Source organism: Chaetodon trifascialis, chromosome 16, assembly GCF_039877785.1.
Source record: "Chaetodon trifascialis isolate fChaTrf1 chromosome 16, fChaTrf1.hap1, whole genome shotgun sequence".
Lineage (NCBI taxonomy): Eukaryota > Metazoa > Chordata > Actinopteri > Chaetodontiformes > Chaetodontidae > Chaetodon > Chaetodon trifascialis.
In genome coordinates, this window is record NC_092071.1 from 5650896 (window position 1) to 5678006 (window position 27111).

The 27111-nt window shown below is 41.1% G+C and overlaps 3 protein-coding genes across 7 annotated transcripts; 2 read left to right on the forward strand and 1 right to left on the reverse strand.

The window, feature by feature from the left end:
* The first annotated feature begins 404 nt into the window (after positions 1–404).
* med31 (mediator complex subunit 31) lies at positions 405–4433 on the forward strand. The gene is made up of 4 exons (XM_070983886.1): positions 405–609; positions 1670–1744; positions 2644–2740; positions 2857–4433. Exons 1-4 carry the CDS (start codon positions 600–602, stop codon positions 3068–3070), a joined length of 396 nt encoding a protein of 131 aa, XP_070839987.1. The 5' UTR covers positions 405–599; the 3' UTR covers positions 3071–4433.
* An 8390-nt stretch (positions 4434–12823) lies between these two features.
* Positions 12824–22107, forward strand: LOC139344836 (uncharacterized). Of its 5 annotated transcripts, none has more exons than XM_070983234.1 (9): positions 12824–12882; positions 14516–14728; positions 16499–16637; positions 16899–17041; positions 17384–17436; positions 17884–18008; positions 18880–18987; positions 19144–19353; positions 20038–22107. In XM_070983234.1, the coding sequence occupies exons 2-9, from the start codon at positions 14523–14525 to the stop codon at positions 20347–20349; spliced, it is 1296 nt and encodes a 431-aa protein (XP_070839335.1). In that variant the 5' UTR covers positions 12824–12882; positions 14516–14522; the 3' UTR covers positions 20350–22107. The 5 variants fall into 5 exon arrangements, with proteins under 5 accessions (XP_070839335.1, XP_070839339.1, XP_070839336.1 ...); XM_070983238.1 differs by having other exon boundaries at positions 20101–22107; XM_070983235.1 differs by having other exon boundaries at positions 12848–13000.
* A 2390-nt stretch (positions 22108–24497) lies between these two features.
* LOC139344838 (P2Y purinoceptor 3) lies at positions 24498–26764 on the reverse strand. Its single transcript, XM_070983243.1, has 2 exons — positions 26274–26764; positions 24498–25413 (listed from the first exon to the last, which is right to left on the reverse strand). Exons 1-2 carry the CDS (start codon positions 26762–26764, stop codon positions 24498–24500), a joined length of 1407 nt encoding a protein of 468 aa, XP_070839344.1.
* Positions 26765–27111: the final 347 nt, after the last annotated feature.

Below are 27111 nucleotides of genomic sequence, written 5' to 3' on the forward strand. Positions count from 1 at the left end.
GGCAGGAGTTACAGGTTACTTACTGCTACTTATGGGATCTTATCTTTGTTTCTAATCTTTTGTTAAGCTTATAAGCTGATAAATATGACCTGGCATATTAAACTACCCAACAGTATAAAATAACCAGACAGCTCTGCCAGCAGCTACAGCATTAACAGAATGAATAAAAATATTGCCAAAAACACTGAGTCTTTGGGTTATTGCACAGTAATATAAATATAGTTATGTAACATCCAGAGTTCGTGTTATAATTATATAATACGTAATGTGTTATAATTATATAACACGAACTCTAGATCACTGTCCTTAGAACACTATAGGGACTCTGTCTCTGTGTCATTCATTCACGAGCTTGTTGTCAAATGTCTCCCTCTAGCGATCAAGCTATGAACGGTAGCTGACGTAAATTGACGTAAATAGTCAGAAAAAGAGTACCGATTTCCGGCAAATATGCTTTAGCACTCTAGATTGCGGTGACTTAAAAGCAACAAAGACCGACGGTCAGAAATTTATTTTCTCATATTTTAGGCGGTTATCATCGTCATCTAAAGAGTGACTGTCTGCTGTATTTAGAGCCGCGTCTGTCCGTAGCCGGCGACATGGAAACAGGTTTGTAGCTGATATTGTAGCTGCTTCATGTGCTAATGTTAGCTTGCTACCATAAATCCCTGTGGAGAGGGCGACATAAAGATTAAGAATGAAAGAAATTCAATATATAATTTGAAGTAATTTAAGTCGTCTTTACATATTGAGAAGAGTAAATGCTTGTTTGAAATGACTGAAGGCCTTTTCTGTGTAACTGAGACTGAACTTTTGAATTCGGATAGCATGGTTCCGACAACAGCATTTAGCTAAATTATTCAAGGAATTAAGTCAAGGAATTTATTAGTTAGTTGTTTATGTAAATACACTACTCAGTATATTAATGTAGACATTGTTACACTGATACTTAGTTATATTATTCTTATTGCTTAAGCGACTGGATATTTGTCAACTGGCAGATATGCCCTTTTGTTTTTATTCAATTCAATATACCTTTATTAGTCCCACAAGGGGAAATTCCAAATTACAGCAGCATCAGTAAGAAAAAATGTGCACAGTGCTATTCCGAACTACATCAGAAATTATTTTAACTAAGGACACTGTTATGTACCGAAAAAATGTGTGTTTGAGCATGACCTAAGACTTTTTCTGAGACTGACTGTACAAATATGAACACATTCTCCAGTAAATTCAATAATTTATTTAACAGACTGCTAGCATTCAGCTGATTAAGAAAACGCATTGTTAAACTAGTGTTATGCATATTCAAAAGGTATTCACTCAGTATTCAAATGCAGTTATTACATAATCCCTTTCAGTTGTTTATATGATGTAACATGATGAAGAAGACATTCTTGTGTTTATTCTAAGCAGTTTGATATGACACATCCATAGTCTGTTGTCTCCTTTTAAGACTGTGATAAAACAAATGTTGTGCAACTGTAATGGAACCAGATTAACTGAAAATGATTATTGTAGAAATGTTAAAATTTGCTGTCAGAATTGTTTCTCTAAACCTGCATAGCCTAAAATTCTATCACCTCTTCACATAGAACATATCTTCATCATCATGTTGTAGCTGAGGTGTATTTTGCTGTTAAACTGTTTTATGTGCTTTTTGGTCCAGAGGAGCAGGCCAGGAACCGTTTCCAGTCGGAGCTGGAGTTCGTCCAGTGTTTGGCCAACCCGAACTATCTAAACTGTGAGTGACAGCAGACAACAGCTCAGATATTTCTCTTTTCTGTGTGGTTTGACTGTCGACAATTTCTGACATCCCCTCCGAGTTTAAGTCACTTTATTTCATTAGGTTCAGAAGCCATTGTGCTTATTGACTGTCGGCAGCTTCAGAATGAACATACTGGTATCAGTCTTAGAAAAATGTTTGTGGGATGAATTCAACTGCCTGGTGCAGACTAAGATGACTTAGAAGAGCCGTCTGTCCAAAGGTATGTGGACACCCCTGAGCACAGTTCCAGTGACGGAAAATTCATGCTACAATTCAATTCAGTTCAAAAGTTAAGGTTAGATGGAGGTCTATGGACAAGAGTAGGCTCTTTCAGAAAAGGTTTTATTACAGATACTTTTACAGCTACAGCATTCAGTATTTTAGACATTAGTTTGTTTCAACTTTTGAAAACTCCAACACCCACTAATTATAATTAGTCTTTTTTTAAATTTTGGGATCTTTTTCTGTTTTATTATTAGATTATGTTCTCTGTAAGTTTTATGTAAAAGACCAGTTCATTTAAAGAAATCCCAAATCAGCAACTGCTTCTTTAGTTAGATTACATAGTTCTTTCCTGAAAGCCTCTTTGAAAATTATTGACCTTTAAGATTAAACATCAATATTTTATTTTCCTATCAGGGGAATTGAGTTTAAATGTTGTTTTAAAACTCTCCCCACACTGCCATGAATGTAATTCTGGTGGAGAAATACTCACCTTAACTCCATCCAACAACTGAAGTGGAACACTGACTGTGAATCAGACCTGATCACTCAACATCGGCGTTGAAGCTCACTGATGCTCTTTTGGCTAAATGGGATCAAAGTCCTGAAATCCTGACTGATAACACTGACTTCTTGTGTGTTTGTACCTCCAGTTTTGGCTCAGAGAGGCGTCCTGAGAGAGAGGCCCTTCATTAACTACCTGAAGTACCTGCTGTACTGGAAGGAGCCTGAATATGCAAAGTTCCTCAAGTAAGCCAACACATGCAAACAGTAATTTATTTTTACTCAGTACCACATAAACTGCTCTGCTGCTCCTCAGTACAGTCTGAATCTGCAGCAGCCTCCTGTTTCCTCTCCCTCTGCAGGTATCCTCACTGCCTGCACATGCTGGAGCTGCTGCAGTACGAACACTTCAGGAAAGAGCTGGTCAACGCTCAGTGTGCCAAGTTCATCGACGAGCAGCAGCTGCTGCACTGGCAGCACTACTCCAGGAAACGCACCCGGCTGCAGCAGGCGCTGGCCGAGCAGCAGCAGCCGCAGCAGCAGCAGCCGCCACATGGGAACGCTACAGCGAAGTGATGATGTCACTGGAGGTGGGAGGAGGACTGTACATGGGAAGGTGTGGGATAGTTAACATGTGGAATATAGCTTGACTGTTTCTGGATGTTTGAGGACAATATTGATTTTGATACTGACAGTCAGTCAATTTTTTGTTTGTTTGCTTCTTTACATAAATGCGTACTGTTTTGATAAGGATCCCTTCTGGTGGTATTTAAAGAAAATAAACTTATCAGTGCTCTGTAGTGAACAAACCATGACATAGACCAACACTGATCAGCTGACATATAGTGATACTATAAATCTGTAATAAGATACCACCCAGTTTATCAGTCCAGCACCAGTGTGTGGATACTTGTGTAGCAGAGTTAGTAATGACAGAACAGCAGCTAAGTGTGTAACTTCTTGCCAAGTGACGTTGGTTGTTGAAAATCTTTTAACTTGTCAGGCAGAACTGTTGTTTTCTCTGAAGCAAAATAACATCAGAAGAAGAAAGTAAACTGATCTATAAGCAGGGAAAAAGCAGTGTTAGGTGGCTGTAACAAACATGAAAATCAAAGTAAAATCTGCTACTGCCAATTAGAGGATTAAATCATTAGTTTTTCTGCAAAGTATCTTCCCGAGGAGACATTTCTCTATGAGAATAAATATCGTTGACATCATTTGAAACAAAAAATACGACAAATTTGATGAGTGGATCTGTGACCAAAATGTGGGAGATAGCCGTGCAGGGCTGTGATGTGTAGCAGCATACAGTACCGGATCAGGGTTTATCTAATCTTATCTAAAGACTGAACATTTGCAAGTGTAACAGATGGTAAAAACAGACTGCAGTGGACAGTTGGTCCCTGGTTGAGAATGGCTTAGATATACAGTGAGTATTTTATGCATACAGGAACATTCATTTTTATTTACATTTCTTCCTCTTGCGTAATTCTACTATTTTCCCTTTTTAATAAAATATTTGACATTATAAGCTTTTATGTTGCTTTTGATTTCAGTTAATGTGTTGACAAATGTAACATTTGCACCAAATTGGACAGAAATGGTTAGTTTCAAGGCAGACAAAATGAGAAAAAGGCCATCAGCACCGAGGAAGTAAAGCTAACCAAGCTAGCTAAGTTTTGAAGCGATGTCACTTTTATTCTGAAGGACTCTGGTCGGAAGTTATTATCGTTATCAGAACAGTCTGAGCTCTGATTTAATTGATTTAATCTCCTCATTCACTTCCGTCGTCTGGGTCTACCTGTGTTGGTACGCTAACATGAATACACCCGGAAATCTGGGTTTGTTCTGACTGAGATCCTGCGAGAGCCCTGTCACTTCCAGCCCAGTGCTGCCTTACTTTACCTGTGACCTGAATAAATTCTACATCTGTGAACTGGATCTCTCCAGTCTTGTTCTTGGGCTTCCAACAAAAGAATCGGGCTAACAAATTTGGTGCCGTGACCCAGATTGGTTGACTCTGAGACCGTGTCCAATTGATGACCGCTGGAGTTAGTCGGAGGAGTCTTTTTCAGACAATTCCAGGCGCGCCTGAAACAACAGGTATGCAGAAACCTCTTTCTATTCGAAATTTCTGCTCATTGGCCATCGCTAAAACTATAGTAAATTTGGAAAAAGCGTTTTGTCAGATTTTTTTTTCTTCTGAATGGTGACATGGAAAGTAAAAACACATAGTCTCACGTAAAGGAAAGTGAATAAGTGTCCTAGTGTTACTTAAATTGGTTAGAATAAAAAGACATTGTATTTTCAATTATTAGAGGACATTTTTAATTCCAGGAAAGCCTGATGTCGGGAGAATAGTGATTGTCCCAATGCCGTGTAAGACGATGCCACGTTAGGTGATGCCAGGGACACCTGATGCCCATGAGGCGATGCCATGTTAGGTGAAGACTTCTTGATCAGGAGTGTTTATTATCCCAATAAATTGTAAAGATAAAGTCTTTATGAGGACACAGGGATACGTTTGTTATTTTTCATACATATGTGGGGTGGTTTCCCGCTCGATCGATATTTTTGCTGTGTCAGTAGTAGTATATCAAGCATTTGAGAGTGATTGAGAATTCTGTAAAGGGGGGACATTGGAATAGTTTAGGGGATTTTCAGTTAGGGTATTATGGAGATTGGTGAATTAAAACAAGTGAAGAGACTGGGAGAACCCCCAGCGATCAAGCGCAGAGTACAAGGCTCTGTGTCGAAGGTTCTTGATCGGGTCCTCACTCCGGCATTGCACCATTCACCCGCTGACTAACACATGTATAAATATTTAAAGATGTCACAGAAAGTTGATAACTGAAAGGACTGTAAACCCTGCTCCTTGGCGTCGGTATTATTTGAAACAGTGGCTAGATGGCAGAAAAAAATTCATAAAGAGGAAGGAGAGAAATAGGAATAGATAGATTTGAAGATTTGACAAGGGAAATGCAATTAAGGGGAATGTCTGGAGGATTTGAAAGCACTCCACCAAAACCGAGTGATTTCACCATGTTTTTTAAGCAAGCAACAGGCAGTTTGGAAGAGGCGACAGCAAAGCTACAGGAGGCAGGCAGATTTCGGAAAGGAAAGGCAGAGAAGGAACTTAAGAAAGCAGAAGTGTTTCTGATAAATTGTCAGCGTTTCTTAGGAGAAGTCAAACACTCTAGTCACATACCGTCCTCTGCACAACCAACGCATCAGATGCCAGCTCAGGCCTTGACCTCTCCAGTGACAAAATCTGCTGAGCTAAAAGATAGTGGAGATATTGTATGCTTTGCTAAAGACATCCACCCCTCACATTACTCTGAAGGTAGCTAATGGAGGAGAAGCTGAAAACCTAGGTCCCATGGGGAAGTGTTGCTTGGTGACATGTGTTTGAGCTCCTACACAGAATAAAAATCTTCGCAACTCACCTTCCACACAGACCTACATGATTGCTCATGTCTCACATACTATATTACACCCAGAAAAACACTATTTGTTTCGAACAGAGGTAGAGAAAACTCTGATCACCCATGCACACAGGCGTTGCTACACAGTCTGCCTGAAACCATGTGGTCGACAGGATCCCCTGATGTTGGTCTGCTCAACATTCCACCTATCTCTATCCCATTGAAGCCTAACATTGTTCCTATTTATAGGACCCAGTACCCAGTTATGTCTGACCAAGTCACGGGTATCAAAAACAAAATTATGGGACTGTCACAGGCAGGTGTTCTTATACCTACAACCTCCTCGTGGAACACTCCCATTAATCCTGTTCCAACCAAAGCCTGGTAAACCTGTATATCGCATGGTCCATGATCTCAGACCAATTAACAAAGTCGTTGTTCCTTCAAACTATGACACGCCGAACCCCTATACCATGTTGAACGCAATTTCGCCTGACCTACAGTTTTTCTCCTGCATTGACTTGTCTAATGCATTCTTCTGTGTGCCCCTGCATGAGGACTCTCAACAGATGTCCGTTATTTTATATGAGGGTACACAATACACATATTCTCATTTACCTCAAGGCTTCATTGACTCACCATCCATCTTCAATCATGTTCTGAAACAACAGCTACAATCCTTGACGTTGCCACAAGGTGTCTCCCTTCTCCAGTATGTGGATGATATTCTCCTGGCAGCTCCTGACTCAGATTCTATCATAACTGCTACTGAAATTGTATTATGTCACCTTGCTGACTGTGAGTTTAAAGTTTCAAAGTCCAAACTCCAAATCAGGAGACCTAAGGTGACTTTCTTGAGCTGTGTCATCTGGTCTTCTAGCCTGCATATGACCAATGCCCAGAAGACAGACATTTTGAGTCATTCCAAACCAACCACTGTAAAATCCATGATGCAGTTTCTGGGGCTGTTAACATACAGCAAAAACTTTGTGCCCGATTTTTCCACTTTGGTAGCACCGTTGAGAGCGCTAATCACACAAGCTGGGTACAAAAACTATAACTCTCCGTTACAGTGGACGGCAGCAGTTGACAAAGCATTTGTGGATGTCAAGACGCTTTGTCTAATGCATGTTCTCTTCATGCTCCAAACTACTCAGGGCCGTTTCATTTGGATGTTGATGAAAAGAGCGGTTTTGTAAGTGCATTCTTTTTCAAAAGGGGAAGAGTAGGAGTACAACAGACAAGAAAGTGTTGATGTACTATAGCTCAAAATTAGATAATGTGGAATTAGGACACCCTACATGTGTCAGACATGTGGAAGCTATAGGAAAAGCAGTACAAAAGACCTCTCATATCACCATGAGTAATGAGACCATTGTGCATACTACATGTGGAGTGAAAGCCTTTCTTGACTCCAACGCATTCACACTATCAGCACGTAGAATCCAAGGCCTGCAACAACTGCTCAACAAACCTCACATCCATTTCACCAGCACAGGAGCTAACATGGCCTTACAGTTGAACACTAAACAAGACCAAGACTGTGAAGCAGAAGCTAACAAAGAAATGCAACTACACTCTACGCTACACAAAGAACCAATTGAAAACACTCAAATGACACTATATTACGACGGACATAGTCATCACTCACCGACTGGCGCGTTAGTAACATCATATGCCATTGTAGAAGAAACATCTGATGGACTGGAGATAAGAGATGCATGAACAATTCCACAGCCAGCATCAGCTCAAATGGCGGAATTAGTTGCAATAACAGAAGCATGCAAATTAGCAAAAGGAAAAACTACAACCATTTATACTTACTCAGCCTATGCAGTTCAGGCTGTACATGTGGATATGTGTCATTTGAGAAGAAAAGGTTTTGTGACCTCAGCTGGCACCCCTGTTAAACACCTGAATCAGCTACTTGATCTCTTCATTCCCTGCTTGAACCAAAACAGGTTGCTATAGTCAAGTGCAGAGGACATCAAAATGGAGATGGCAGAGTAGCAAGAGGTAATAATGCAGCAGACACGGCAGCAAAATCAATAGCAGGGTACAATGTATATAAACAAATGTCTCAGAATACATCTGAGGATAAATCACACTGAGACCTATGTGTACAAAACATTAAAGAGCTTCAAGAAGCAGCTGCTCCATCTGAAAAACAGGCATGGAAAGAAAAAGGAGCCATAAAAGATTCCACAGGACTCTCTAAACATGCTATATCAAGAAGCACAGGGCAGAGGTCAAAAATAAAGGCTATTATTTTACAACACTGTTGGCACCCACACCTCAAAGACATTGTAAAATATTTTGTACATGTGAGATATGTAATCAATTTAATCCAAAGGTCTCACTAAAAGCAGGACTGGGTAGTTTTCCAGTACCAGATGCTCCATGGAAAGTTAACTGTACTTGATTTTACGTGGGAGCAGAGCACAGAACAGAAGGTAAAAGATACCTTCTCATTTGTGTAGATTAATTTAATAGGTGGATGGAAGCCACACCTACCAAGAGCAAAAAAGGGAAAGAAGAGATTTAATGGCTCACAAGAGAAATCATACCAAGATTTGGAGTACCAGAAGTGATAAGATCTGACAATGGTTCTCACTTCTCTAATAAATAACTAAGATAAGATGTTTGGGATCAGACCTAAATTTGGTGCAGTTTACCATCCAGTGTCACGAGGACTAGTGGAAAGGGCAAACAGAACAATTAAGGAAGGTCTAGCGATAGTTTGTGCAGAGACAAAATTAAATTGGATCGAAGCCCTACCTATTGCGTTGTATAAGGTAAGGTCCACTTCTAATGCCACCCTGAATGTCAGTCCACATGAGATCTTGACAGGGAGAAAAATGCCCTGTCCAGTCACTACTGCACTAACAGACACAGTATGAAAATGTGAATGTGAATATGTGAAAAAACTGAACAACACTGTGATCAGTACATCTCAACAAGTAATATTCACCCAGGAGCAGGACCATGATACCTCACCTGTTGAAGTAGGAGACTGGGTCCTAAGGAAAGTCAACAAACTCAATTGGTCCTCCCCCAGGTGGAAGGGACCATACAAGGTAGCAGAAGCTACATCATATTGTGTGAAGGTATGGCTGACAGAAGACAGGCTGAGTAACTGGATCCACAAAACACACTGTACACTTACTCAGGACCCAACTGAAAGAACACTGGCTGAGGTTAGGACTGACTTAGGAACCTCATCTACTAGCAATGACCAACACACTGGAAATGACGATGCACCACAGACTGGACCAACCCCAAACAGACCACACCCTCTAAAAAGTCTCCACTTTGGAGACTCGGGTTTGGTACTCGAGTAACTGTCATTATATTAGCCACATTAATGTTAGTAATTGTAGTACCAATCCTGTGGTGGGACAGCCAACAATCTGAAGCACAATCAATCCAAAATAAGACCTATGACTCGGCATCTGTCCCCACAGACAAACAGAGCCACACACAATTCACTTCAAAGAATAGAACTGAAAGACAGTTGCACAGGGACAAATATGGAACCAAAACTGAGCTGAGAGCTTGAGAATGTGACTCATGATCAGGCTCCTCAGTCCTTTAATTTTGATTTGTGTGATGCCATAAAGTGTGGATCACCACCCCACAGTTGGAGAGGTTATGATGTATACATGTACATTTCCATGTGGGGACAGCCCACCAACAACCCATGGTGCCCTAATTGTAGTTATGTGTTTTGGAACTCTGGCAGCTATACTTAATACTTAATACTTAATACTTAATACTTAATTCCTTACTATCAGGCTGCCCAAATTCTTTGCTGAATATTCTCCAGTTGCTCCAGAACACTGCAGCATGTGTTCTGACAAAAATGAGGAAGAGAGATCATATTTCTCATTCTGCACTGGCTCCCTTTGAAGTTTAGAATAGAATTTAAAATCTTCCTCCATACTTACAAAGCCATAAATGGCCAGGCACCTTCTTATCTTAAAGAGCTCATACTACCTTATTACCCCACTCGAACACTGCGTTCACAGAATGCAGGTCTACTTATGGTTCCTAAAGTCTCCAAAAGCAGAACATTGTTGGTTTCTTTGTAGATAAAAGAGCTTGGTCTGTACCAGCTCTATATGGAAAGTGTCCTGAGACAACTTCTGTTGTGATTTGGCGCTATACAAATAAAATTGAATTGAATTGAATTGAATTGAATTGAATTGAATTGAATTGAACAGGAGCCAGAGCATTTAGCTATCAAGCTCCTCTCCTGTGGAACCATCTTCCAGTCTTTGTCCTGGAGGCAGACACTGTCTCTACATTTAAGAGTAGGCTTAAAACTTTCCTTTTGATAAAGCTTATAGTTAGGGCTGGCTCAGGCTTGTCCTGGACCAGCCCCTAGTTAAGCTGCTATAGGATTAGACTGTCGGGGGACCTCCAAAGATACACCGAGCTCCTCTGTCCTTCTGTCCCTCTCCATCTGCACGCTTTCATGTCCTACCACGGCGTGTTACTAACTTAGCCCCTTCCCCGGAGTCTCCGTGCTTTGTCGTCTCGCAGGTTCCCGTGGATAGTGGCTGAATCTGGAATGTGGATTACAGCTGCGTCTCCTGCCATGGCCCTGCCATTACATCCACTGTCATTGTTACTGTGATTACATTTCTGTCTATCTCTCTCTGCCTATCTCTCTCTCTGACTGCATTTCTGTCTATCTCTCTCTGTCTGTCTCACTCTCTCTCGCTCTTCCTCTCTCACCCAACCGGTTGAGGCAGATGGCCGCCCACCCAGAGCCTGGTTCTGCCCGAGGTTTCTGCCTGTTAAAAGGAAGTTTTTCCTTGCCGCTGTGCTTGCTCATGAGGGAATTGTTGGGTCTCTGTAGATAAAAGAGCTCGGCTTGTACCAGCTCTATATGGAAAGCATCCTGAGACAACTTTTGTTGTGATTTGCCGCTATACAAATACAGCTGAATTGAATTGAATTGAATTGAATTGAATTGAATTGAATTGAATTGAATTGAATTGAATATACAGCCTCCCCTACCTCAGACAATTGGAAGGAGCTTAAAAACAAAATTACCCTCATTTGGGACCAACATACCGGGTCCAAGGAGAAATGCAACTCCTTAATTGTAACTGTAAAGAACCTTACACAGTCACTAGACCACTGCCTCAGAACAGCTTACACATACATATAGGACGCTCAACGCAATGAAGACATGCTTGCAAATACACTATACGGTTATGATGTTCTTGTTTGTGTTGATATAATAAAATTCTATCAAAAGGGGGATATCAAAAATGTCCTATCTGGTTGTGCTGCATCTGAAGTAGGTAGTCACTTGCAGTCTGGGGGCCTGCTAAGTTGGCTGCAACTCACAGTTGTGACACAATATAGCGATAACATTCCAACCTATGTTTAATTGACATAATAAAGTTATGTCAAAAGGGGGAATGTTATAATTAGACGCTATTTTAGTCACTGTGAATTATTACCTTTCTCTGTAGTCATGTAATCTATAAATCATCTGACCATGTGCTCATGTAACCCTGCAAATCACACTCCTTAGTTTGAACGCTGTGACTTTCTACTTGATAAGACCAAAAGGTGCCCACAGAATCCTCTCTTATCTCTTAAGGTTAAGTCTCAAGGTTAGATACATGCCTTGAAGCCAACACACACACATCTTTTGTATTATATTTCAGTTAGCTCACGTGAACTTTGGTTGGCCTGTTCACATCAAAGATAACTGGCCATTGAGTGATCGCATGTAAGTCCAACCTCTATACAGGGCAGGCCCCAACCCAAGAAGACAAAATGTGAATACACCTGGAAATCTGGGCTCATTCTGACTGAGATCCTGCAAGAGCGCCATCACTTCGAGCCCAGCGCTGCCTTACTTTACCTGTGACCTGAACAAATTCTACATCTGTGAACTGAAGATTTTTCCAGTCTTGTCCTTGGGCTTTCAACAAAAGAATCGGGCTAACAGATGTTTATTTCTTTTCCGCACTGATCGAACTGGGAACCAGAACCAACAGTGAATACAATACACTACGGTACAGTATTTTGAAGCTACCTTGTTTTGTCCCTGCTAACTAATTGTGCAGCAAGTTTTAGCTAGCTAGATCAAGGATTAGGGTTCTCTGTGGGCATGCGCAGTGTGACCGCAGGGCACGTGCAGTAATTTTATGTGATGATAGCGGGTTTAAATGAAGCTGTAATTAGCTGATAAACAAGATAAACACTTTGAATATGTTTTTATTTTCTGAATGCGCTCATAGCAAATCTGTTTATTTTTCTTTGCTTGATTGTACTCTGTCAACTACAATAAGTTTAGCTATAACCTTAATTTAGTTAAAAACGTGTTTTAAATGAACAGCTAGTGTTCTCAGGGAGTTCAGTTTCAGTACGTCAAAGTCCAGACTTTCTCCATACTAACTGAAACCGGTAGGTTGAAGAAATTGTACATTTACTCAAGTGGTGTACTAAGTGTACAGACTAAGTGTTGTAGTATAACCAGGCGGAGGTCATTGATGTGTGACAGGATTTTGGGGGCACTACACACTATTAACATGAAGCTATTGAATGTTATTCCAAACAAAAATTATGTAAAAACACTTTTTCCCAAACTAAGCGTCGCAGTATAATCAGCAGGAGGCCACTGATATGTGAGGGGATTTTAGTGGCACAACACGCTATTAAAGTGAAATTATTGAATATTATTCCCATTAAAAATTCCCCCAAATTATGTAAAAGCATGTTTTTCCAAAGCAAATGCATAAGTATAACCAGCAGGGTGCAATTAGTGTGTGAGGTGAGTTTGGTGGCACTACACTTCACAGAAGTGAAGTTATTGATTAATTATTTATTGTTTCTTTTCGGTATAGACATTTGTAGACGGTCCCTGCGCTCTGGTCTCGCTGTCGGCTGCTCGTAGAGACCAACGGAAGTCACACTTTGCAGAAGACGGCTCATTTTGTGGGTTGTGGCTCGTTGTTTGTGTTACAATCTTTGTTTGTGTCTAACAATCTTTCGCTTTGGAGATATTGATCCCGGAAATTCGAATCTGTGACTGGGCTGCTGGCGATTATGTAATGTAATGATGTTAGAAAAGCAGTGTTGTGCCTGTACGAGTTCATTGAACGATAGTTCATGAACGCGTTCATATTTTGGGCGAACGTAAACTGAACGTACTGCTTTACTGCCTGATGAACGTTACTGTGAACTCGTTCATTGTGGTGTCTGTGAACGGCACGCTGTCTCGGTTTAAATTCGTTCAATAGGGTGTCAGATTTCTAAAGAGCCTTCCAGGCGAAAACACACCGTCAACAGGCCTTAATATGTAGCGGGAAAAATACCCAATCTGGCAACATCAGCCACCTGTGTTGCACCGCCGCATGCGTCATCAAAAAAAAAGCAACATGTTGGTGACAAAGCGGCAAGGAGACGTCGTATAATCATTTAAATGAGTTTTATGACAAGATCGGTGAGGCTGGGAAAAATCTTACATTTCTGTGCAAACTTTGCCCGACGGCTTTCAAACAGATAATCCGCACTTCAGTCACATGGGGTGAAAGCTGCAGCTGCTGCTAGTGTGGACTGAATGGACAGCAACAAAGCGTTAAAGCAGCAATGGGGAAATGTTGTCCCCTCAATGTTAATGTAAACCCTGGTTGGATAAGGTCTAAAAATTGGGAATGAAGATGAAATTTTACGTAATAGTTACGGTGTTAAAACGGATAAAACAATTGCTGCCTGTGGTTCTATATGGGCTGTGGCAACAATTTAAAATAATAGCTCGCAGCAACATGTGGAAAAAAAGAACTATGAACCAGTTCGCTTCAGGGCATTCAATCGTTCGCAACTGGACTTGGTCAGTTTGTCTTGGAAGACGTTTCGCCTCTCATCCGAGCAGGCTTCATCAGTTCATGCGCACGAGACTAGATAGGACAGCTCTAGTCTAATGAAATGGTGTTAGTTAGGCTCAAGTATTTATCCTCTGAGTGAGGCCAACCCCCAAAACCAAGGATGGTATCTCGCTATTGTGAGGCAAACGATCCCCCATTCAGCCGATCGGGTGGCGGTGACGCAGCAGGTAGTGCGCGTGCCTCACAGCAAGAAGGTTGCCGGTTCGATCCCCGGGTCAGGCGGGGCATGTTTCTTCCTCCCACAGACCAAAAGCATGCTCATTAATTGAGCATTAATACTCACACTTGTCATCAATTGTGTGAGTGTGTCCTTGCATGTAGCTGGAATAGCCTCCATAGGCGGTATAGATAATGGATGGTTTTGGGGGTTGGCCTCACTCAGAGGATAAATAACCTAACCATTTCCCATCTAGTCTGGTGCGCATGAACTGATGAAGCCTGCTTGGATGAGAGGCGAAACGTCTTCCAAGACAAACTGACCTGGATGAATGAGAATATTCACAGCTATGAACTAGTTCATTTTTAGAACTAGTTCAAAATTTTGAACTAGTTAATTTTAAAATTTGTGAACTGAACTTTGAACTAGTTCATGTAGAAAGTGAACTTTCCCAACACTGTGGAAATGCTCCTTTAGTAACTGGCGGAGCAAAGGCGTCACCTCAGCACATCTCTCTCTGTGTCAGGTCGTAGATGATGCTGCAGCGGGTGGCAGTGATCGGTGCCGGGGCGGCTGGACTCTGTGCAGCCAGACACATCCTGTCCCGCCTGAACGTCTTCGCTCCTCCGGTGGTGTTCGAGCTCACCGACAAGGTTGGTGGCACCTGGTGTTACGATGAACGTACAGGGACATACGACAACGGACAGCCGATTCACAGCAGTATGTACAGAGACCTCAGGTACGTAACTCAAGTACTGTACTTGAATCTAAATTTGAGGCACTTTTACTTCACTTGAGTCTGTTCCTGTCATCGTACTTTCTCCTTCTCCACTACATTTTTAGTGGCACTTTTTGCCTCATTTATTGGACAGCTTTGGTTACTCATTACTTTACAAATTAAGATAATACAAAACATGTGAAGAGTTTATTAAATGTGATGTTTTTGTTATCATTAATATACACAGCAGTTTATAGTATAGTAAAAACATTTAGTCAGTTCACAGAAAATAAACTGGTAACTATATTGATCATCTTTTTTTGTTGTCATTTTTCATGTTGTAAAACATTTCATGTTTTCCTGTTTTTCCTATGAATTATTTTAATGATTGATATATTTTTTAATAATTTTGAGGTTTGGAAACAAACATGGTGAAGGTTTCTCTTTGAGCTCTGGCTGATTGTGACAACATTTCTCCCTGTTTTCAGAATTTTTATAAACCAAATAGTCAAATGATTAATGACGAAAATACTCAGCAGATTAATCCATAACGAAAAGAGTCATTAATTTCAGTCCTATACAAAACAACTGTAAAATCCTGCTTACATTAATGCATGGATAATAATATTCTAAGGATATCATATAAGTGTAAGAGTCACAGAGGATGTTTTTCTGCACTGAGTACTTTTACCTGTAATATATTTTTACACTGCAGTACTTTGGAACTCAGTCAGATCCACTCATACAAACAGTCCTGTTCTTAAGTGGCACATACAAGTAACTGAAGAGAACTTTATTTATTAGTATTCATTAGTGCTGTCAATCGATTAAAATATTTAATCGCGATTAATCTCATGAATGTCATAGTGAACTCGCAATTAATCGCAAATTAATCGCACATTTTTATCTATTCTAAATGTCCCTTGAATTATCATTTTAATTCTATTATCAACATGGAAACGTGGATAGGCTTGCTTTGTGCAAATGTTTTTTCATTGAAAACAACAACGTGTAGTGTTATATTTCACACTAACATTCTCACGTTGAGCAGTCATTCACATTTGAATGAATCAAATCTCACACAACCCTTTCTAAGGGATCAAAACAGGGTGATACAAGATAAAGTTACAAAGTGCACATCATTGTAAACTAGGACTCAGGCTATAGTGCAGTTAAACCATGGCTTAAACTTTCCTTTCTTAAGTTTCCTTTGAACATAATAGCATCCATGTGCCTCTGTCGAAAGCCATCCATTGTCGCCTGGTTTTGACGAGGAGGCGGCGGAGAATTTGCATGAGCCGTGTGTTTGGCCATCAAGTGGTATTTCAGCCTGGATGTGCTCCGGTGATAACTCAGTTCACACCAACAATACACACAGATAACTTTGGTCTTGTCAGTCGACCCATCTGGCAACTTTTTGAAACGAAACTTTCCATTCAGAATCTTGTTCGCATCCATTTCGCCGTTTCGCACTTGACATCCACACAAACCAATAACCTACTCCTTTACAGCTAGCGAGCAGGCGTGACCAAACACGTGCGTGGGGCGTGTCTATTGTTTTGTTTCTGGTTTACAACCGGATCCTGTAGTTTTTCTTACGTTACTAGCAGTGGCCACAGCTTATAAAAAACTACAAGTTCACTAGGTCACAAAGAGCGTCCAAATTGATTTGTGTTAACACGTTAATAACGCAATATTTTTGACAGCACTAGTATTTATGTTTTCGTCTTAAGTAACCTACAGACAGTCAGCCTCCCTCTGAGTGATTCTGATTCCCTGACCTCACGACAGGACCAACCTGCCAAAGGAGGTGATGATGTTCCCTGATTTTCCATTTGACCCCAAGCTGAACAGCTTCCTGCCCCATCAGGAGATTCAGAGGTACCTGGAATCATACTGCCAGAGCCACAACATCTGGCCTCACATCAGGGTGAGTCATCCTGCAGCTGATCACCTGACTGATTTGCATTTGGAAAGAAAAGAATCTGGTATTATGTCAAACTCATCAGTGAACGGGAATGAAGGAAATTCCCTGTCTAATGTCACTTGTATCAAATATCTAGAGGCAGAGTTGACGGCGGTTTGAGGATCTGTGTGTCCTCACTAGAACTAGAACAACCACAGTGATGGTGGTGGCTCACAGATGTGACCCCCAAGTAGTGTGAATCCTCTTTTTCTCTTTGTGTGTCAGTTCAACACAGTGGTGGAAAACGTGAAGCCCGTAGTCCTGGCAACGGAGGGCAAGGAGACGAGGACAACATGGGAAGTGACAACATCTGATTCGTCAGGTGATGAGAAAACAGAGACCTTTGATGCGGTCTTCGTCTGCTCAGGGTAAGGTGTCACAGTCAGATTATTCATTTCTCTTCTTGTTCATCTTGCATTTGCCAAATGTGTATCTTCACACTTTGCCTCAAACCAATATGCTATATTTTTTACTACTTTAACAGCTTATTTTTTACTAGATGTGTCATGCACCAACTTCACCAAAGCAAGTTCCTTGTATATGTAAAACCGTACTTGGCAATAAAGGCTTTTCTGATTCTGATTTCTGATTCTGATATGTTGTTAAGTCATTACCTACTCTGGCCACTTGGGGTCACCAAAATAATGCATTTGTGAGTTTAAACATGTTTATTTGGATGTTCTGATGTTTGCTTTTTGTTTGTTTTAAAGGCACTACTCCGACCCTCACATCCCAGACATACCTGGGATAGAGAACTTTAAAGGTGTAGTGTACACACTATGATATGATGATGAACAACTGCATTAAGTTGGATAATGTTAGAATATCAGTCAGCATCATTTTAGTATCATTTTAGATGGAAATGTCTGTGTGTGTGTGTGTGTGTGTGTGTGTGTGTGTGTGTGTGTGTGTGTGTGTGTGTGTGTGTGTGTGTGTGTGTGTGTGTGTGTGTTTGTTTGTTTGTTTACAACATTTCAGCCAGAAGATTTTCATCAGGTTCAGCTCAGCGTAGCATACATTTATTTTCTACACTTCTATGTATTAATTAAAAAGGTACAAAATGTAAAAAAGTGTTTTTTCTTCTCTTGTCATGGAGCTAGGCGAGCAGCTTCCCCATGCTTCAGGTCTTTTGGCTAAGCTTGACGAACACATTCTGAGCTAACCTCTGTGCTCAACATGAAACTGATGTCAGTTCTCTCTCTGTATTTAGGAAAGGTGCTCCACAGTCATACATACAGGTATGCAGAGCCATTCTCAAATCAGTCAGTGGTGGTTCTGGGAGCCAAAGCTTCAGGATTGGACATTTCCATTGAACTGGCCAAAGTTGGTGCCCAGGTAACAAATAACACACTACAGCTCTGCCTTGTTTACAACGACTTGAATGTCGTTTCTTTACAGCTGTGTTTTAGTGCTTTTTAAACAATGCACACAACAAAGCAGGTTGTCAGATTAAAGGTGCTGCTGAATATGAATGTGATGACTGGTGAGCTCACCAGGGATGGTGCTGGTGGTAGTGTTTACAGTATCTGTGTTGAGACAGTATTTCCCATCAGTCCCATGGACATGTCATGTGGACATCTGGACTCATTTTAGTAAAACAGAAACATTAGAACGAGACTTCACAAAGGGGAGTGCGCAGTAGAGCTGCTTGCGTCTGTGGCCCCCTGCTTAATAAATACATGTTTGTTAAAATATCACATGTCCATCTCCTTTGTGCTCATATGTATATGCCAATCACATTAACATCTTTACTGGTAAAATATACTGTTAGTGGAGCTTCAGTAACGGCAGCTCTAGTTAGGTCTGGGTTAGGTCAAGTTTAATAATAATAAACATGGATCTCATGAGTACACTAGTATGTTTTCTGTCACAGATGGAGCTGTAAAGCCCAATTTCTTGACTTCTGCTAAATGTACCCAGGCATGAAGGCTAGCACTGTCAAGAAAAACTGGATTTATTGTGCTGACAGGCTGCACAAACACAATAATTCAGCATGATGAAAAACTGTTGGACTTCATCCAAATCTAGCACCGCAGACTGTGGGGTCGTCTAACAGGATTTTTTCTCTGAATTTCTGCTACTGTGGCTTGTATTCAACCTGTACATTGCTCTTCATATTCCTCTTCTTGTGGCTTTCTGGTTTCTTAGCAGGCTAATCATGATATACTGTACATCTGTCTCTGTCTCTATCCTTCTTTCTTTCCAGGTGACTCTGAGTCATGGTCGTGATCGTTTGACCTTTCCTCTCCCGTCTGGGATTCAGCAGTCCAGTCCAGTGGTGGCGGTCGAGAAGGACGGCCTCATTCGCTTCCAGGTTAATCAAGTCTCCCAGCACTAATTTGCACCAATTCTGACCCAGTTAGGCTCCTAATTTCAGTTCAATTTAACACCTGTAGAAAAACCTTTTGCTTTCTCTTAGTTATGTGTAATCGACAGACTGTCTGATTGTACCAAAAACTACCTGTTCCAGGACAACTCTGTGAGTGCAGCTGATGTCCTGATGTTCTGCACCGGGTACAACTTCAAGTTTCCATTCCTGGATGCGGCTCAGCTGGGTATGGAGATCAGTGACTACATGCTGTCTCCACTTTACCAATTCATGATGCCCCCAGCCTTCCCCTCACTCTTCTTTATTGGCATGTGCAAGATGATCTGCCCCTTCCCCAACTTCCACTGTCAGGTGAGCTGAAGTATTAACAGGTGGTTGTAGGAAATGCTCCTCCAGGTCTCAGGAGCCACTGGAAAAACAGAAGCTTCATCTACACAGAACAGGATGCGACGAAGAATTGAGCCTTGTGACACACCACATATGAAAGAGACTGAAGACGAAGCATAATCATTAATGGAGACTGTGATCTGTGGTGTCAAAAGAAGCACATCAAGAAGCAAACAAACAAGGAAGCTACAACGATTATTTTCAAACACGAGAAATCACTGATGTAGATGTTGGCATGGCAGGTGGAGAGAAAGTGGCTCCACCAAAAACACGACAGAATGTGAGCAGAAAATGCCTTCCAGCCTGTGTATAATACTACTAATAACAATAATGATGATGATAAACTTTCTAACTTTTCATTGATACAGTGCAGATCAAAGCGCTTTACGTCAAGATGTGTACATACAAGAAACTTTAAAAACAAATCAAAACATTAAAATAGAATAAAACTGTATATTAACAGGAAAATTAGGAAAATAAAAATCAACTTTCAGCAAGATTCAAGCAAGCATTAAGAAACTGAGTCTTAAGATGTTTGTTGCAGTAGTTTCATGATAAAATGAAATTAAATGAGGGCATCACAGACTAATGAGGTCTAAAGGTGGAACTGAGGTTTGGTTATTCTTAATTCCAGTCCTATCTCTGCAGGTCCAGTTTGCTTTAGCCGTGTTGGACGGCTCAGTCACTTTACCGTCTGTGACTCAAATGCAGGATGAAGTCTGGCGAGAGCAGCAGGAAAAACTGAAGCAGGGAGTCCAGCAGCACCACCTGCTGATGATGCAAAAGGAACAATGGGATTACTGCGAGATGCTGGCTCGCACCGCCGGCTTCCCGCCGCTGCCACCAGTCATACGTAGCCTGTATGAGCAGGTGTGGCATCAGCGAGGAATTCACCCTCAAAAGTATCGGAGACTCAACTACAGGCTGATCAGTGACACCCAGTGGGAGCTGATCAATTGATGAATTGATAGAGGTGAAAGGTTAAACAGCAGGTGCAGAAAATCACAAAAACACCACATGACACAATACAGTGTAATAAACTTTATGAATAGCAACCTCCTACAACTTGTTGATTCTCCTAAAACTCCAGTTAAGTGTCATCTATTCAGTGTTGATGGAGGTCTTTTGTTTGCTGGTTGCAGCACTCAGCAGCTCTCCAGAAGAAACTATACACTGTCTTGAATTTTATATGAGCTCTACTGACATGAATGAATCACCTGTTCTCCAATGGGTGAGGTCATGTTTTTTTTTAGCCATTCCAGCAGCATGAATGTCAGGGTGATATTCAGCCTCAGGCGTCCTTTGTGCTCAATGCCAGTTAACATGTTAACACGCTAAGCTGAGATGCTTAACATAGAAGCCTTAAACACCAGGATGTCTGTATTTTCATTATTCATTTTCATCATTTTTGCTAGCATGCTGATGATAGCATGTAGCTTAAAGCATCATTGTACATAATTATAGTTTAACACAGCCACTAGCATGGCTGTCGAGTCTTGAGGGGGATTCACTGCGTAGCTACAGAGCCTATGAATATAGCTGCCATTCTCCTCCACTAAAACGTAACTTTCACTAATGCACAACAGCAAAGACTTATAAACCATCTGCTGTCCACAATCATGCAAAGTCAACATGATTACTTCTGTTATTGATTGCACAGCAGTAGTTGTGCTGTCACCTCGTGTCAATTAAAAATCCAGCTTTAGTCTTGGTACTTTAAACTCTTTTCTTTAACTGTTAAGAAGTTGCGTTCCTCCATGATCAGTTGCAGATCTTCATGATCACTGAATGGTTGAAATGGGTTCTGCCATAAAGTGCGCACCTTGACCGTCCTGCATCTGGATTCTGGCCAACACAGCAGCCTAAAATTAACATTGTGTATTCTAATCTGCATGGTTGATTAAAAAAAGTCTTTGTCACAAATTATTTTCAAGTTATTGTGTACTTACTAACATCAAACTCAACAGACACGTCAGGTTCATTAGCAAGCACACAGGTGGGTTGTGAGGACTGTTGGGGAGAGTAGGTGGATGTAATGTAATCATCTAAAGGTGATTAGATTACATAAATAAAGTTATTTACATTTTTGTACTATGCTTTGATGGAGAAAGAATGCATGAACAATTATGTCATGTAAAACAAATCTTGACAAAAACTTTGTCCAGTACTGCAAAACTAAAGACATTCCCATCAGCCTCAGCTGTACTGTGGCTGTACTGCTTATTGCTTATTAGCAAATGTTAGCATGCTAACATGATAAAGTAAGATGCTAAACATAATACCTGATAAACACCAGCATGTTTGTACTGGCACTGTGAGCTTGTTTCCCATGCCCATTGTTTTAGCACCCCATTATTCTGAAACCGTCCACAGTCCACTTAATATCCAGTGGCCTTGAAAACCCAGCAGTCCCATTGGACATTCCCATAACTCGGGAACAGAAGCAGTGACTGTGACTGAATTGGTGTCACAAATTTTGGGTGTCAACCTCGAAACTGTGGTGATTGTATCGGTCTTCTATGCTGCCGGGTTGAAGATGTGTGTGAAGCATCCATGTTTTACAATTTGTAGCTTCTGTGCAGCAGCATCCATTTCAAGCATTGTAGTCCAATCACAAGCTTGTTGGTTTTGTTGATATTGAGCTTCAGGTGATTGTGATTCCACCATGTGATGAAGCTCTCTATCAGTCCTCCGGAAATAAAATGCATCTTTCTCACTGAAATTATTCACTGCAGTCATACATGTCAATACAGCGATAATTTTCATTTCACCAAAAAATACACATCCTACCCTTTATCAATTCTCTTCATATATATATTCATATATTTATATAAGAGTCTGGACAGATGTGGATGTAAACAAATGCAAGGTGGTAATTCTATGTTTAGGTCATGAAAAAGAGAGTAACAATAGAGACCTATATTAATAAATGAACTGTAAAAATATATTTTTTCAGAACTTTTTACAAGTACTGTAGGTTTATTATATTTCTTGATAGAAGAATGAATGACCAGAGCAGCTTGAGATAAAAAGTGTGGTTTCCTCAAGTGTTTTAGTTCAACAGTTTGGTTAGCAGTGTCAGATGCCCAGCAGTGACATGATCTTTCAGCTTATTAATCATTTCTGGGACTGAACGGATCCACATGTTAACCATGAACGAGGCCGAGGACACATAGAGCTGATGTCAACAACAGACTTTAATCCAGATATTGTGCCACAAAACGTCAAACTACACGAGTCAAAAATATGAGAGTGACCTGAGCTCAAAAACAACAACATCACATGAAGCAGGAACGTGCAGAGTGTTGCTCTTTGAAGGAAATACATTCAGACACTAGTGCAGGTCAGTAACATGGCTGCCATTCAGGGTTTTACATGGCATTTACAGGAGAGTGTCACCTTTTTTAAGAATCACATTTATTTAGTACATGTTCCAGGATTAAGTGAAGGTGTGTCTTAACGAACATGAGAACATAACAATGAAGTCAGGAACCTGTTAAAACTCGACAGAACAGTTCAAGTTTATGTCACAGGGTCAAAGGTCGACTTTCTTTTTTCCAGCTGTTGGCGGGGGGGGTGTGCGTTACAATCATTTAAGTCATTTATCTGCTAAGATCATGTTAAACATTCTCGGACTGATGGTTGAAAAAACGACATTTGACTGCGTCACCTTGTACTGTTGGAGCATTCTCCACTAGTTTTTGACAGTTTATTTTATTTAAAAGATTAACAAAAAAAAATTAATTTGTGCATTTCTGCCCTAAAATGAAACCCAATCAGTGTAGTATCCCAAATCCATTCTACATATAAATTCTACGCATTATGTACTACAACGTAATCTTTATAAATCGTTAGTAAAAAAAAATCAATATATTTTACCATTTTGTAGTAACAGGAAATGACATGTAATCAAAACTTTAATAAACTGTGGATTTATAACATCAGTGCCAATTAAATTCACAAAGTGAGCAAGATTTAATACATTTTCTTGTTTTCCAAGAGCTGTTTCACCACCAGCAACAATTTATGTTATTTTGTGAGCAGCCACTTTTATTTCCGTTGCACTTTGCATTGTGGGAGCATAATGTCCATGAAAGGACACAAAAAAAAGTAATCATATTTAGTCTGCATACTGCCTGATTTGAATATGCTTCATTTGGCCACTTTTCCAGTATGAACTGAACACGATATTCAGAACCTGTTTAGAATGAGTGTAGTGTGGTTGGAGCAGCCAAAGCCACAAGTATTTCCATGTAGCTCAATCCAGAATCTAAATAAAAGAATGTTAAATTTAAGTGGTCCACACTGAGGAGGACAAATTTCAGTAAACTAATTAACAGTATTAGTAATTTTAGTATTCTGAGGAAATTAAGAGAGTTATGGTACAAATTGCTAATTTAAAAGACCAAAAATGTAGTTTGAGTTATTTAGTGAATTAGTCATTTGAGAGGCTTAAATAAACATCCCCTCTATCAGATCCACACATTTCTGATTCAGGACTTTGATTCAGGAATTTCTGTTTAATATTCACAGCAGGAGCTATGAGGTTGTGCTAAACATCATGTCATTTTGTTTTATGGAAAAGCTGAGTGTTTCTCGTTGACTTGACTCAGTGAAATTCATCTGATACAGTAACACGTCTAAACAGTAGTGCTGCATATTAAATACTTTTTTGGTACCAACCAAAATGTGTCCATTTAACCAACTATCAAAAACTGAGTGAGGAAATCAGCCATCAAATATCTTAAAGTACATTTTCAAATTACTAGCAAAGCCAGAAATTCATGAAAAGTTTAAATATTAAATATTGCAAAAAAGTTGTCACCTTGTCACCTCGCAAAATGCGACAGTGCAAGGAAATGGAACAAATCAGATCTGTGTGGAGCAATGAGGAGACCATAACCTTCCTCACATTAATACATGAAACTAACAGAAATGTCATTTCCATCATGTTTTCCTCATGGTTTTCCATTGTTTGTGCTTTGACTGGAGCTCTGGAGCGAAATTTGGATTGAATATTCAACACTACTGGAGAGTTTTCTGTTAAACTGCTAAATCTTTTCTTGGTGTATCATGGGCTGTTTTTAAGAAACCAGCATTAAAACCTTCTAGAAGATGACCCTTGAAGACTTGGACTCGTTTTCTATGTGCACCTCCCTTTCAACCCTCTCAGCCACCTCCTGGTCGTCCTCTCCCATTCCCTCTTTTTTCAGGATCTTCAGTGGCCACCAGAGGGAACCACTTCGGCGGTCTCTGCGGACAGTGTGTTCTGCCGGCCAGCAGCAGGGGGTGCCCTTATCCCCTGTCAGAAAGTAGAGGAGAGCATTGAGCCAAGCGTTGCAGGATGCCAGCGGCCGGGTGACCTTGTAGCAGATGGAGACAGTCTTCATGACGTTGCAGCCACCGAGCTGCCCTCGCCGCAGAAGCAAGAACAGTGTCCGGGTCACGTGGAAGGGCAGGAAACAGAGCGCAAACAACAGTGTGATGGTTACAATGGTTTTAATGGATTTCCGTCGCCGCCGGATATAATGCGAGTACTGTGATCCAGAAATGGAGACCGAGGTTCTCTCCCGCTCTCGAACTCCATCAATAGCCCCGTCTCCCACTGGACCATCCTCCCCCCCCTCTATGGAACTGGGAGGGGAACGCAGGGTCTGAAATATCGTCCTGACCACTTGAGAGTAGCACCAGGCGATGATGACAAAGGGCACAAAGAAGCCCAGCAGGTGGAGGACGATGCCGTATGGGACATAGTCAGCAAACTCTTTATCAATGGCATCATCCCAGCAGTTCATGTATCCCTCCTCGTCCTCCACCTGAGATCCTGTACTGTTGCCACCTTCCCTTGCCCCTCCAGACTCAACAACTCCACCACCTCTGCGCCTGACGTATCCTGTCTGGGCAAACCTGAAGATGGGGCAGGTGAGAATGAAGACCACCACCCACACCAAAGCACAGGTCCCCTTCACCACCCGTTTGCTCTCCAGAGTGATGGTCCTCATCGGATGGCAGATCCCCAGGTACCTGTGTACAGACAACCAGGGGTGAGTTTGAATCCATTGCTTTAAATCTCTTTAGTTTTAAAAACACTTGGATACATTGAGTCTCAGGTGCTTAGCTGAGGGTTTCTAGCAGAGATTCATTGTCATGAATGGAATACATAACCTTTTTAAGTTTGTCAGATGAATGTAAAAGCTGATGTACCAAACTAAGAAGCAGCCTGGGATTACATTCATTTAAATCTTAATTTTCACATTGATTGTTTTGTCACTATTGATCTTCCACAGGTTTGTGTGATAGAGTGAGGAAACAGTCTAGACAGATTGGCAACTTAGGGGGTTTGAACCTAAACCTGGCTCATTTGTTTCTGAAACCCATCAACTAACTTGGCCCTTTTCCAAACATTTCACCAATCATTTCTGATTGGCTCAAAGGTCAGGAGAATCAGCTAGCTTGCTACATTGGCCTTGCTAATATGTGTCATAGTGCAATTTTCCTGTAAGCAAATGAATGTTCAAATAGCACATGTAAGGGCCGTTAAAAATTAACATACCAAGAAGATACACTGATCGACCACAACATAAAAACCACCTGATGAATATTGTGTAGGTCACCCTTGTGCCACCAAAACAGCTCTGATTCTATGGGGCATGAACATGGGACCTCTGTTCGTGTTCTGTGGTGTCTGGTTACAGGTGTAGCTACAGTCAGTAAATGAAAGTAAACCCCCCAAAAATGGATAAATAAAGTTTAAACAAAGCAGCATCTTATTTTAATCACCAGTTCAAAAGTCTCAAAACTGAAAGCAATAATTACATCAGAAGAATCATCTAAGAGCACCTGTGTTATTTCTATTGGGCTGGCATGTTTCCCGAGGGTCCTACCTGTGCACGGAAATGCAGGTAAGGAAGAAGATGGAGCAATAGAGGTTGAAGTAGAAGAGGAAGCGGACAAGGCGGCACATGAAGTCCCCAAACACCCAGCGGTCCCTCAGCACATAGCTCGCCACCAGGAAGGGCAGTGACAGACCATACATCAGGTCAGTGGTGGCCAGGTTCACCATGTAGATCAGTGAGGTGTTCCAGCGTCGCCCACCGCCACTGCTGCTGCCACCACCGCAGCAACTGCCCTGGTGGCGGCAGGAGCGCAGCAGCACCACGGAGTTGAGAGTAAGGCTGAAAAGGAAGGTCAGCGAGTAGCAAACAGGCAGGAAGACATACTTGTAGGATTCATCAATGCTACAGGATGGCGGAGGGAGGGACGACGTGGGCAAGGTGCCAGAAGTGTTGGGATGGTTACTCGCTGCTGCTGCTGCTGCTGCTGCCGCCAACAAATCAGTGTCTGGAGTGATTTGGGAGGCTTGGCTCAATCCCATGATGAAGGCTATTTCTGGCAGAGCTGGTTCAGTTCAGGTTCCTCTGGCGTCATCTCAGCTCCGTCAAGTCTTCTTATTCACTGAGGTTTCCTTCATTTGTCCTTCCTCTGATCTATCTATCTATCTATCTATCTATCTATCTATCTATCTATCTATCTATCTATCTATCTATCTATCTATCTATCTATCTATCTATCTATCTATCTATCTATCTAATCTTTGTCTCTATTCACTGTCGACTGACCCATGTCTCTTCGATATGGAGGGAGTTTCTGCGACAAAGAAGGGAAAGAAAACACACTGTCATTAGTTTGGAAAAGCTCGTTCAGAATGTACCACCGGTGTTT

Bases quoted from the DNA above. Each gene is read 5' to 3' on its own strand.
- med31 (XM_070983886.1), top strand. The intron at 1,745-2,643 runs GTGAGTGACAGC...TTGTACCTCCAG, and splicing joins CAACCCGAACTATCTAAACT to TTTTGGCTCAGAGAGGCGTC. The intron at 2,741-2,856 runs GTAAGCCAACAC...CTCCCTCTGCAG, and splicing joins GAATATGCAAAGTTCCTCAA to GTATCCTCACTGCCTGCACA.
- LOC139344836 (XM_070983234.1), top strand. From the start codon at position 14,523: ATGATGCTGCAGCGGGTGGCAGTGATCGGTGCCGGGGCGGCTGGACTC. The intron at 18,009-18,879 runs GTAACAAATAAC...CTTTCTTTCCAG, and splicing joins TGGCCAAAGTTGGTGCCCAG to GTGACTCTGAGTCATGGTCG. The intron at 19,354-20,037 runs GTGAGCTGAAGT...CTATCTCTGCAG, and splicing joins TCCCCAACTTCCACTGTCAG to GTCCAGTTTGCTTTAGCCGT.
- LOC139344838 (XM_070983243.1), bottom strand. From the start codon at position 26,764: ATGGGATTGAGCCAAGCCTCCCAAATCACTCCAGACACTGATTTGTTG. The intron at 25,414-26,273 runs GTAGGACCCTCG...GTCTGTACACAG, and splicing joins ACCTGCATTTCCGTGCACAG to GTACCTGGGGATCTGCCATC.